At 24.3% G+C, this 14,276-nt stretch overlaps 1 protein-coding gene across 1 annotated transcript in view; it reads right to left on the reverse strand.

The window, feature by feature from the left end:
* Positions 1 to 14,276, reverse strand: part of LOC130675148 (myb-like protein A) — a 33,894-nt gene that overhangs the window by 9,185 nt on the left and 10,433 nt on the right. Inside the window, exon 2 of the mRNA XM_057480667.1 lies at positions 12,711 to 12,962. Coding sequence (XP_057336650.1) covers positions 12,711 to 12,962 — 252 coding nt within the window. The remainder of the gene's footprint in view (positions 1 to 12,710; positions 12,963 to 14,276) is intronic.

Below are 14,276 nucleotides of genomic sequence, written 5' to 3' on the forward strand. Positions count from 1 at the left end.
ACAATAAAATTTGAGTTTCAATTTATTTTACGGTTATTTTTTCAACCAATGGGTTTATGACTTAAGTAAGTAATTTTTTTGTAGAAAAAAAAATTAACTTGTGCTAATAAAAATTTAATTTGAAAATTTAGTAGAAATAAATTTTTTGATCCAAGAAAATTGACTGAGATTCGAATTTTGATTTAAGAATTTTAGTTTTTTAAATAACAGTTTTTCCAGTTATTAAAAAAAAATTTACTTGATTTAAGAAAATTATTATAAATTTTTTTTTTATTCAAGAAAATTTTCCATTCGATTTAAGAAAAAATACGAGTCGATAAAATTTTATTTCTGAGCCAAGTAAAATTTTCTTGATTAAAAAAAAAATAATTTTTAAATTCTTGAAGTTTTTGTCTCAAATAATAATTTCTGGGATCAGGTAAAAAAATTAATTAGAAAAAATTGACTTGATTCAAGAAAAATTGACTTGAACTAAGAAAATTATTAAAGAAAAAATTTTGATTGAAGAAAACTTTTTTTTGGGATCAGTAATTTTGATTCAAGAATTTTTCTTAAATCAATACAATTTTCCTTTTGATTTAAGAAAAAATACGAGCCGATAAAATTTTATTTCTGAGCCAAGTAAAATTTTCTTGAATCAAAGAAAATAATTTTGAAATTCTTAATATTTTTGTCTCAAGTGATAATTTCTGGGATCAAGTAAAAAAATTGACTTGATTCAAGAAAAATTGACTTGAACTAAGAAAATTATTATAGGGAAAAATTTTGATTCAAGAAAACATTTTTTTGGGATCAGTATTTTTGATTCAAGAATTTTTCTTAAATCAATAAAATTTTCTATTGATTCAAGAAAAAATACGGGTCGATAAAATTTCATTTCTGAGCCAAGTAGAATTTTCTTGAATAAAAAAAAACAATTTTTAAATTCTTAGTTTTTGTCTCAAGTAATAATTTCTGGGATCAAGTAAAAAAATGAATTAGAAAAAATTGTCTTGGTTCAAGAAAAATTAAGAAAATTATTATGAATTTTTTTTTTATTTAAAAAAATTGTCTTGGAATTGATAATTGACTTAATTCAAGAATTTTTTTTCTTCCGTCATAAATTTTATATTTGATTCAAGAAAATACAAATTTGATAAAATTTAATCTTGGAATCAAGTAAAATTTTCTTGAAAAAAAAAATAAATTCATAAATTTTTTATCTCAAGTAATAATTTCTGGGATCAAGTTAAAAAATTAATTAGAAAAAATTGACTTGAACTAAGAAAATTATTATAGGAAAAAATTTTGATTCAAGAAAACTTTTTTTGGGATCAGTATTTTTGATTCAAGAATTTTTTTTGAGTCAATAAAATTTTCCATTTGATTTAAGAAAAAATTCTAGTCGATAAAATTTAATTTTGAAGCCAAGTAAAATTTTCTTAAATCAAAAAAAAATTTCACGTCTTAATTTCTCTGATCGAGTAATAAAAAAAAATTAACTTGAACTAAGAAAATTTCTATGAAAAAAAAATTCATTGTAAAAAACTATTTCTTGATTCAAAAATTTTTTTTCTTAAATCAATTAAATTGATTACAGCTTAAAAAAATTTATTATAACCGGATATTCATAAGAAAATAAAAATTGTCAGTAAACTATCGATTAATCGTTAAAAATAAATCGATCCTTTTTTGTAGTAAATGAAATTATCTACAAAAAAGGTCTAGAGCATATGTCATAAAATATATACCGTTAGTGAAATAACCTTCAGTAAAATAACAAAATAATTAAATTTTTTTTTTTTTTAATTACTTTTCAATAAGTAATTAAATTTTATTTTAATAAGCGTTTAATTAACATAGTGGGCATTGTTAATATTAAAGATGACATACATTTTTTATATGAGATATAAATTTATATGTATATGTATATATATATAAATATGAGAATGAAAATAAGGAGAATAAAAAAAAGTATAGGTAGATTGCGCGTCATTCGAGACAGTGGTACTCAATTATTATATATTTATTAATTAATAAAATTTTTTATATAAAAATTTCTCAAAAAAAAAAAAAAATTTATTTTTAAATTTAAAAAAATGGAGTTTCATTTAAAACTTTGAGAGCTCGTAGACGTGAAAATTATCATTTTAGAAAAAAAAGTAAAGAATACTTTTTTTTAGAAAATTAAAAGGGCTACAAAAAAGGATTCTTTGATTTTTTTGATATTTTTAATATTTCGGAAGATATTTTGATTTTAAAGATCATAGGAATTTTTTTCGAAGTTTGTTGATAAGGAACTCGAAAAATTTATTTAAATATTGAATTTAAGTGAAAATTTATAAGGAGCTTTTTTGTAGAGAATTTAAAGGGCTACAAAAAAGGTCATCATGATTTTTTTGATATTTTTGATATTCTGGAAGATATTTTGATTTTAAAGACCATTGGAATTTTTTTCGAAGTTTGTTGATAAGGAACTCGAAAAATTTATTTAAATATTGAATTTAAGTGAAAATTCATAAGGAGCTTTTTTGTAGAGAATTTTAAGGGCTACAAAAAAGGATTCTATAATTTTTTTGATATTTTTGATGTTCTGGAAGATATTTTGATTTTAAAGATCATTAGAATTTTTTTTCGAAGTTTGTTGATAAGGAACTCGAAAAATTTATTTAAATATTGAATTTAAGTGAAAATTTACAAGGAGCTTTTTTATAGAGAATTTTAAGGGCTACAAAAAAGGTCATCATGATTTTTTTTATATTTTTAATATTTAACTTGTAATATCAATATAAAGTTTTAATTACAATTTTTTTTTAATTTTTTGAATTTCAAAAAATTTCTAGGGGAAATTTATTTTCTAAAAATGAAATAAAAATTTGGCTTGATATCAATAGTCGCACAATTTTTGAACATGAAATTTAAAAATAATAAAATTTTAAGTGAAAATTTAAAAAAATAATTTAAAGATTTTTAAAAAAGTATAAATAAATACTTTAAGAATAGACTCGTTTAAATTAGAACGTAGTTAGATTGCAATAATAACAATAATTGAAAAAAAAAAATATCGATAAGATAAGAGCATGAGAAATAATATTTTTAATAATAAAAATAGTGAATGTATTTAATGTTTAAAAAATATTTTCATTGTATTGGATTTCGAGCTAAATAGCGAGACGGAAAAAAAGTGATAAGAAAATAATTTGTAGATAATTACTAATATCCTGCATATTTTAGCGAAAAGTACTAATGCAAATTAATAAATGCATTACTTTTATTATTTATTTCCAAATGTCTTTACAAAAGGAGAAAAAAATAATAATTAATGCTGTGGTAATTTTTAAAATTTTTTTGATAGTTCTTTCTATTACTATTCTATTGGTATTTTTTATTAATAGAATATCGATTCTTATTAACAGAATATTTAATAATTACTAACGTTGAGTAATACGTTTAACTATACGATAAAACTATTTTTGTTCTGTTAAAATATTGAAATTAACTAAAAGTTTCTTTAAAATTTTGTAGGTAATTTAGTTTTCGCGGGAAATTTGAATTTTGAAATAAATTGTTTTTTAATTATAGATCGCAGAGCTGTTAAATATTATTTTAGAGAAAAAAGTTGTGAGAACTTTTTTTAGGAAATTTAATGGGCTACAAAAAAGGTCATTGTGAATTTTTTGATATGAGCGATATTTATCGAGATATTTGAATTTTACGCGGGTGATTACGACAAACTTATTAATAATGTTTATTTTTGAAAATTCTTACATTACTACTTATTTAACTATTCTATTGGTATTTTTTATTGATAGAATATCGATTCTTATTAACAGAATATTCAATAATTACTAACGTTGAGTAATACCTTTAATTATACGATAAAACTATTTTTGTTCTGTTAAAATATTAAAATTAACTAAAAGTATCTATCAAATACTGGACGATATAAAAAAGTTACTGTCTCTATAGTAATTTATGTAAATCAGATCAATAGAATAGTGTTGAGTATTACACAGCAACTACTAATTACTGTGCAGTTTGTAATTATTCTAAAGCAGGCAGATTTAATTAACAATTGCTAGAGACATCCTATAAAAATCTATAGTACAAGTTCAGAGACTGTCGTTCAAAGGAGACGTCGGGCCGGCAGACTGAGGGCAGAATTCCCGCGCGGGAGATCAGGGTTCGAATCCCGGCCCAGTCTAATTATTTTTAAAATATTTAAATTTACGCCGACACTAATACACTTGCCGTTAATAATAATTATATTAATAATAACAATAATAAGAAGTTTAAAAACCAAAAAAAATTAAATTTTATTTAATTCCATTGTAATAGAGTTAAATTAATCTAAATTTATTTGTAAAATTTACTATACTACATAATAAAATTTATTAAATAGATAGTAAAGTTTGCTAACGCAGTTTATATTTCGTTGCATACCCACATTATAAAAATTATAAAATATAAATAGTAATCAAATTAATATCAGATTGTAGAAATTATAAAATTCCAATAGCGTTTTCCCTTAACGATATAAATTAACTATTTTTACTCCATTCTTTTTTAATAAAATTTTCTAAAAATTTATCTCTGATCGTTAGTATACAATGTATATTTAGTGATAATAATAATATTAATATCAAAATATGATAAATTAAAATTGAGAATCACTGAGGAGCATAAATCATTGTTAGATTAAACCCTGGAGCACGCAGTGGTAGATGGGGCAATGGACTGCTTTCCGGAATACATCGTGACCCGAAACTTTTCGACAAACATTATATATATACATATATATTAATGAAAAAATATATATGTATGAATTTATATAATAATTTGATATGAGTTATAAATAAATTCAATTTTTTTTTTTTTTTTCAAAATTCATCATCATTATTGTTATTATTATTATTATTATTGTTATTATTATTATTATTAGTAATAATTAATAATAATATTTAAAAAAAAGAACGAATTTTGTTGATATTTATTATTCAGTTAAAACATCCGGGTAAATATTGATTTTAAAGGAGAAGTTATAAATATTTTTTTTTTAGGAATTATAAAAGTTAAATTAATTTTTAAAATGTATTTTTGGTTTAATTTTAATAGTTTAAGCTGTGAAAGCTTTTAAAACTTCCAATAAAAAATATATATATATATTAGGGTGATCAAAAAAATAACAATTTTTTTTTTTCTCGGAAACAGGTTCAAAAGTTTCATTTAGATAAAAAAAGACGCCTGTAAAAATTAGAGCTTAATATTAACATTAAGAGGTTCCACATCGCACTTTTCTATTTTCCATAAGAATAACATGGAACAAAATTTATTTTGCGTCTTCTAATTTTTATAAGTAGCTAACGATGCGTCATAGGAATAATTGGCAGGCATATTTTTATAGGGAATTGAATGCTCTACAAAAAAAGTTTCTTATCATTTTTTGATTAATCTATTTGTTCAAAAGTTATTTGAGGTTAAAGTCAAATTCATATTAAATTTTGAAATCTTTTTACTTTTCCGGCGAAACTATCAGACCTATTACAAAATATCACTGGACCTTTTTTGTAGACAATTTTATTCCCTACAAGTTATTTTCAATAAAGTTTTTTCGAATTTCGCATTGTTTTCTAGTTATTTTCATTTTAATGTCAAGCTCTTAAAATCGATCAGAAGACTATTTTTTTTATGAGCTTGACATTAAAATGAAAATAACTAGAAAACAATGCGGAATTCGAAAAAACTTTATTGGAAATAACTTCTAGGGAATAAAATTGTCTACAAAAAAGGTTCTATGATATTTTGTAATAGGTCTGATAGTTTCGCCGGAAAAGTAAAAAGATCTCAAAATTTAATATGAATTCGACTTTAACCTCAAATAACTTTTGAACAAATAGATTTATCAAAAAATGATAAGAAACTTTTTTTGTAGAGCATTCAATTCCCTACAAAAACATGCCTGCCATTTATTCCTATGACGCATCGTTAGCTACTTATAAAAATCAGAAGACGCAAAAAATTTTTCCATGTTATTCTTATGGAAAATAGAAAAGTGCGATGAGGAAACTCTTAATGTTATTATTCAGCTCTAATTTTCACAGGCGTCTTTTTTTATCTAAATCAAACTTTTGAACCTGTTGCCGAGAAAAAAAAAATTATTTTTTGGATCACCCTAATATTTATATACTTCTAATTATTAAATAATTTCCAATAATTATTATTAGAAATGAATAAAAAATTGATAGTTTTTATTTATAAATGCTTCCAATTTTCGATACAATAAATCCTAGAGGATTTAATTTCAAAAGTCGAAGCTCAAAATATTAAAGTGAGGGCTCACGAGCATTAAATTTGCAATTTGAAATTACAAGTAAGTTATTTTATTATCAAAAAAAAAAGTTAATATTTACGCGGCAAAATTCAAAATTATAAAATTTGAATTTTCACCTAAAAAACTTATTTAAATTTTTTTACTTCCCCGCGTTTTCAATTACAAACTTTTTTAAAATTTAATAAATTTCCGGAATCAAAAATTCAAATTTTTTAATTCAAAATTTTCTTTAAAAAAAACTTTCCTGCTCAAAGGCTTCCACAGCCCAAAATATCGATTTTGAACACTAACTCATAAGGACCTTTTTTCCAGAGGATTAAATTGTCTACAAAAAAGCTCTCATTAAATTTTCATCTCGGATCAATAATTAACGAGTTAATTAAAAAATAATAAAACACAAAATTTACGTTTCCAAAAATTAGTAAATGATTTTAATTATTAATTTAATTTACTCTCATAATTACATGAGAACCACTGGATAATTTTGTATATATATTCTCATATATTTCATATATATATATATATGTTTATATATTTAAAGAGGAATAGCTAGTAAAGTTGCACGAGAGTGTTATGTATGTGGTCTATTATGTTTGAGACTTATAGAATAGCTTTCAGGTTTAAAATATATACATATATATATAAATATATATACAATATATATACATATATGTAAGGTCCTGTCGCAATTCCATATATCCAAGTTTTACTACTATAAAATGTATATTTATATTAAAATTTAATATAAATTCTAATAAAAAAATTTCCTTTTTTTTTTTCAAAATTTTTTTTGCAATTCGATTATTTAAATTTGAATAAATTTCTCCCTATTGAGAAATTTAATGAGCTTACATTAAAGTTTTTTAATTAAAAAAAATTATTACATAAAACTTTTTAATTATAATTGAAACTGAAATTCAAATTTTTCAGAACTCGTTTTTAGCGAAAATTTCGGAAAATATAAAAGATAAATGTATGTTATGGGGGGTCGTTGGATAGGAAATTTAAAGAGCTATAAGATTGATATAGCGGTTGAATCAGCTAGGATTGATAGGAAGGGAGATAGGGGGATTTTAACGGAGAGGGGATGAATGGGAAAATATATTGTTTCTAAAATTTTTAAACTCCTGTAACTTTTGAATGAATTGATTTACGAAATTTTGATAAGAGACGAAAATTGTAGGCAATCAAATTTCCTTTCCAAAAGTCATACATGAAATATAATTATGTTGATTAGTACTCAGTAATTAGATTACAAAAAACTTCACTACAAAGAATGAAAAAATTGACTTTTTTAAATTAATTATTTTGGAAAAACTATTAAAGAAAATTCAAAATCATAGGAGGGTTTTGGAAAGGAAATTTGATTTCCCACAATTTTGGTCTCTTATAAAAATTTGATAAAATCAATAGTTTCAAAGTTACAGCCTTTAAAAGAAACGTATTATTTAAACTAATTAAATTCTTGCAATTTGTAATTAATTATCACTTGATAACTCAAGAATAATTGATCCTACGTAAATTTTTAATCAGACAGAAGTTCTAGCTCGTGAAATTCCCTTTCCAAAGACCATACATGATCTAGATTTATTTTACATATTTACTGAGTTATATTAAGTTTTTGTCAATAATCGAAATTTTCCTAATTATTATTTAATTATTAATAATAATAATAATTATTAGTCTCTAAAGTTATCATATTAAATACAAGTTAATTAATCAAACAGTTATCGATTGGTTTTGAATACAGAGAGAGTTTTAGAGGGAGCGAGTCATCGAAATAAAGCGACAGAAAATAAGAGAGGGAGAAAGGGAGAGAGAGAGAAAGGCATCCCGAGTATACTATATATTTTTTTATATGTAATAGTATGTTGTATGTAGTCGTAATTGAAGTATACATGTTATTATTATTACTATTATTATTATTATCAACCAGAGCTAGAGTTTAAGTGGGAGAAAATTGATAGGTAGGGATATTTTTATGTTCTGAGGGATAAAAATGATAGTAGTGGGGTTTAAAATGATGGAGTAGGGATAGAATTCGACGGGGAAGGGAGTAGTGGAGGCAGGGGAAGGGGTAGCGGAGGTAGGGGTGGAAAGTGAGGAGTAGAAGTGGGGGTAGGGAGAAAATTAGAGGTGGGAGTAAAGTAGTGGAAGGCGAGAGGAGAATTCAGGGGAAGTAGGGGTGGGGAAGAAGGGGAAGTGTTTGAGGGGTGGTAAATAATGAGGGGTAGTTTTAAAGAGGGGAAAGTCAACCTGCTGTTGCAGTGACGCTCAATTTAGATTTAAATAATTATATTTATTTTTTGATTATTATAATTATATAATTGAGGTAATACTTATTTTACACATATATGAAGATATATGTACATATATATTTTTTTTCGTATCGTCAGTAATTAAATAAACTTGTAATTAAATTACTTATTTTTTGCAAATTTTTTTAAGAATTGAATTTCGTGGCTAAAAAATCAAAATAGAGGAAAATGACAGAGACATTTTTTGTAGGAAATTTTATGATCTTCAAAAAAGGTCTCTTTGAATTTTGGCCTAAAATTAATATTTAGTGAGATAAAGCTAATTATTGTAAATAATAAATGGAAATTAAAATTTTTGATAAATTAAATTGTAATTAATTAAATAACTCATTAATTATCAACTTTTAATTCAAATTGATAAGGACATTAATTATAGAGAATTTAACGATCTTTCGAAAAGGTCCTTATAAATTTTTACCTAGAGTTAATATTTAATGAGATATAATTGATTATTACAAATAATGAATCAAAAATTAAAATTTTTGGTAAATTAAATTGTAATTAATCAAATAACTCATTAATTATCAACTTTTAATTAAAATTGATAAGAACATTAATTATAGAAAATTTAATGATCTTTTGAAAAGGTCCTTATAAATTTTTACCTAAAGTTAATATTTAATGAGATATAATTGATTATTACAAATAATGAATCGGAAATTGAAATTATCGGTAAATTAAATTGTAATTAATTAAATAACTCATTAATTATCAACTTTTAATTAAAATCGGTAATGACATTTTTTGTAGCTCGTAAAATTCTCTACAAAAATGATTCCATTACTTTTTTATCTAAAACTGATATTTTAAGTTTTAGAAGCCATCAAATAAAAATATTTATAAATATAATTAATTAATTAATTAATTAATTAATTAATTAACTAATTAATTATTATAGTAATAAAAAAAAATTTTTTTTTAAATATATATAAATTAATAACCGCTCGAGTAATATAAACACATACATTTATGTATATATATAAACATATATACATATATATAACCGATAGTGTGTAAAGATAAATTTAAATGTATACGTGACTAAAATATTATTCACAAGTTATTTTTAGATATATCTAAGTGTTTCATACATTTAAATGTCGAATTAAATAAAAAAAAAAATTAAAAATTTTAATTTTTTTATTTATTAATTACCGTAGATAAAAATAAATAAAATTAATTAATTAATTCTCATTTTTTTTGTGAGTAAAAAAATTTTTTTTAAAATGAAATCGGAATTTTTTTGTTTAGTTCCTTATTATTATTTTACTTTTTTTTTTTTTTTTTTTTTTTTAGATTTATTATTGTAATTATTTTTATTGTGAAACGGCTGGTTTTAAGAAATGAAAGTATATATATTGTCGAAATAAAAGCAAAGATATAAATGTTCAAATGGACAATGATTTTACCACTTGAGTACACGAGTGCCAAGGACGGGAACTATACGCGATATGAAGGCGTCTATATCAGCGGTTCTCATAATATAAATATAAATATATATGTAGTTATATTTATAAATATTTTTATTAATTTTTTTTTATGTGAAAATATTTTTTAAAATTTATTTATTTATGAACTGGGGAAAAAAAATTTATGGTTTGAATTTTGAATGACTTTTTGAGAGACGGAAAGAGATAGTGTGGGAGGGGGGGGTCGGAACAAATGGAAAAAAATTTTTGGTAAAATTAATGGAGGATTGGTGAAAAGACGAGTAAAATGAGTACCCACATGACTATGATGAGAAAAGTTTGTAATTTGATGGGGTAATTGTTAATTACATGTGTGGAATAATTAGTAATTTTTTAGAAATTAAATACAGGGATGTGGGTACTTGAATGAGAGGGAATTTTGTGAGGAAGATGGTTCGAGTGGTTTGTTTTTATTTTAGAGGAATTTAAAGATAAGCCATGGAGTCGAATTACGGAAGCTATGGAGAGTAAGAGATTATTGATTATTTTTGATAAATTTTTTGGTTTCTTAATCTGATGATTTGATTGAAGGAAATTTGATGATAAAGATGAGAGATTTTTTTATTTTTTTTTACTGCGAAAAATTGGTATTTAGATGGCTAATTATTTTTAGTTTAATGATTAAAAGTTTAAGTGGCGTTGGTTGGAAAGTTGATGAAGAGACGCGTGGAATGAGTACCGACAAGGCTAGATTTCGAGGGGGGAGTGATTGCTTAACTTGATTGTTAATTAATTGTCTATTGAACAGCTTCTTGTTATTTGGGGGCTATCGGTTAAAATATGTTGATGCGAGTACTCATTTTACTCGCGCTCACATCCTCGGACCATAAAATTTACACTTTTTAAAAAAAAAATTAATTTGTGTACAAAAAATATTTTTGCAACATTATTTTAGTCACGGAAATATATCGATGTGGGAACTCAAGCAAGAGGAAATTTCTTAGAAAAATTAATTACACCAGTCAGCATTCTAGTAAATTTAAAAAAAAAATGATTATTATAATTATTTTTGAGAAAATATTTTTTTCGACAAAAATAAATTTGATATCTGAGTCACTGATGAAATAACGAGTAAAACGAGTACCCACAACGTTATGTTGTGATATCATGTTTGTTATAAAATTCATATGTTAACTCATTGTTTACAATCCGCGGTTCAGTACTTTGGAAGCTCTTGTTTTAAATATATCGATGTGGGTACTCATTTTACTCGCAATGCTCTCCTCTGTCACTTGAAAATATTTTTTTTTATAAAAAAAATTAGTTTGTTAAAAATAATTATAATTAATACCTTCTACTTATTTTTTTTTCTCATTTTTTTTTTCCAAAAAATAATTATCATTTTTCCAAAGTTCATTAAATTCCCCGTTGAATGAGTACCCACAACCCTATACTCCGACCATAAATAATTACTCTTCTCCATTTGTTAATTAATTATTTATAACAACCGCCATTTTATATCAATTACATTTCCATCAAAATATATCGATGTCGCAACTCAAACTTCCGTGAATTCTCGCAACAATCCAATGCAAACATTCACTTTACAAAAAAAATCTTTTTTTTATAATAATTAATTAAATAAAAATAACAAAGTAATAACTTTATTTTCCTCTTTTAATTTATAATTTTTTAATAAAATAAATTGCTTTCAATGTATATAGTACACGAGAGTTTAAATCACGAAGATAGAAATAGTTTTGAGGGGGGTAAAAAATAAAAAAATAAAATAACAAACGACCGAGCGAGCTGTAGTAGGAGTGGTGGGGATTGACAACGAAGGAGTAAGACAGAGAGTGGGGGAACGAATTTCGGTAGTAGGAAGTCGAGCGAGCACATGCTAGTATCCAGAGATACTGGTAGTGGGGACAGACTATAGCGTGCGATAGTCTACAGGCTGGGTAGTGGGGAGGAGGTGGGGGAGATTTAGTGGGGGTTACTATGGATACACATCTTCAGTTGTTACTTATGTTTGTACACATATTACATATATATATATTTATATATGAGATAATATATAGATATTTATACCATAGGTATAATTATACATATGACTCGCCATATTGAAAATATATATACATATATGTTTGCTTTTATAGTACGCGCATGTTTCCAATACCACTCGTGATATCATTGCCCCCCCCCCTATTTTATTTACCTCTACTTCTCCTCTGTGTTTTCGCATCCACTGGTACCTCTACCCCCTCCCCCACTCTACTGGCCGTCAGAGCGACGCGATATCCTAACACATTAATTTTATTACTATCTTATGTTTATCTTTTATTTACTAACGTTTAATTCAATTTTGAAATTATTTTCTGTTTTACCGACTGATGGTATGATTTTTTTTTTTCGAGGATTTAAAAATTGAGGGTGTGTTTTTTGGGGTAGCGGAAGCTGGGAAAAACGATAGTGAGATTTTTTCTTTGATATTTTGGAAAATTAGTTTAGAAAAATTTCGAAAATTTGTAATTTCGAAGAGTGAGGGAAATAATTATGAAAAATGAGCAATTAGAGGTTTAATTTTCGGCTGGAAGTGAAATTTTGGTTTTTGAAAAATTGGAAATTTTAGATGGAAATTTAAGGAAATGAAAGCATTTGAAGCTGACTTACCTCGCCGTGAATGTCCCGTCGGCCGTCAGGTGTGTTTTCGGGGAGGAAATATAATCGTAGAGATGCTAATGGCTGATTGGAACCGCGACTGTCGATCCATAACAACTGTAATTCTCCGATACTGACTAAATCCGTGTCAGTCCATAATTTTGTTAAAAAAAAATTACCTAATCGTAATACACGATTATTATTTATTTTAACAGCCTTGTAGAATGTATATGGGCCATGACTAAAGCATGCGTTCCCCAGTAACTGTAACAAATTTAATAATAATTTCATTAGATTTTTTTTTAAATTCAATTAGTGTCAATTTTTTTTTAATTAATAAATCGATGTATAAAATTTTCATAAATCGATATCTCGATTTTCATAAATTGATACCTCGAATTTTTGTAAATCGATCTCTCGAATTTTTATGAATCGATACTCCTAATTCTCATAAATCGATATCTCGAATATTCATAAATCGATTCCTCTAATTCTCATAAATCGAATTTCTAATGTTCATAAATCAATACCTTGAATATTCGTAAACCGATATCTCGAATTTTCATAAATCGATATCTCGAATTTTCATAAATCGATATCTCGAATTTTCATAAATCGATATCTCGAATTTTTGTAAATCGATATCTCGAATTTTCATAAATCGATACCTCGAATTTTCATAAATCGATATCTCGAATTTTCATAAATCGATATCTCGAATTTTCATAAATTGATATCTCGAATTTTCATAAATCTATTTATCGAAATTTCATGAAACAATACCTCGAAACTCCAAAAATCGATATATCGAAATTTCATTACTCGATATCTCGAATTTTCTCAATTCGATAAATCGAAATTTCATAATTCGATGTCTCGATTATTTTGAACTATATCTCAAAACTTCACAATCGATGTAACAAAATTTTAAAATCGATAGCTCGAATAAATCGATTTTTTTAGTATTTATAAAATTGAATGAAAAAAATTTTTTTTTTAAGATTTTTCCCAAATTTCAATTAATAATTTAACATTATAAAAATTTTCTAATCATTTTTCCTTATCGAACTTATCTCTGTCATTATTCTCATCAAGGTCGTATCAAACAGACACGTCATATTTTAAATATATATACAAATATAAAAATAATGACAACAAAAATAATGTATACTTATTACACAAAGTGTCCTCAATAAAGTTGAGAAAAATAAAAAATTAATATATTTTTCTTTCGTTTGTATTTTATTTATCATTATTATTATTATCATCATTATTCTTATTAATAATATTTAATAAAATTTATTTCCTCTCTTGTAGTTTTTATTTAAACATGTACCTCATGACTCATTCATTTATCGCATTAATTATTTCATTATTATATTCATACCGAACATATATTTATTATTATTATTATCATTATTATTATATATGATTTAAATGAATTTTAAACTTCATAAAACTAATGAAAAATAATTAATAATTATAATAACAACAATTAAATCAATAATGATAATAATAAAGCTATCGAATATTATCATTATTATTATAATGATTATTGTTATTATTATTGACGTCATT

Source organism: Microplitis mediator, chromosome 9 (assembly GCF_029852145.1).
Source record: "Microplitis mediator isolate UGA2020A chromosome 9, iyMicMedi2.1, whole genome shotgun sequence".
In the NCBI taxonomy this organism is placed as follows: Eukaryota; Metazoa; Arthropoda; class Insecta; order Hymenoptera; family Braconidae; genus Microplitis; species Microplitis mediator.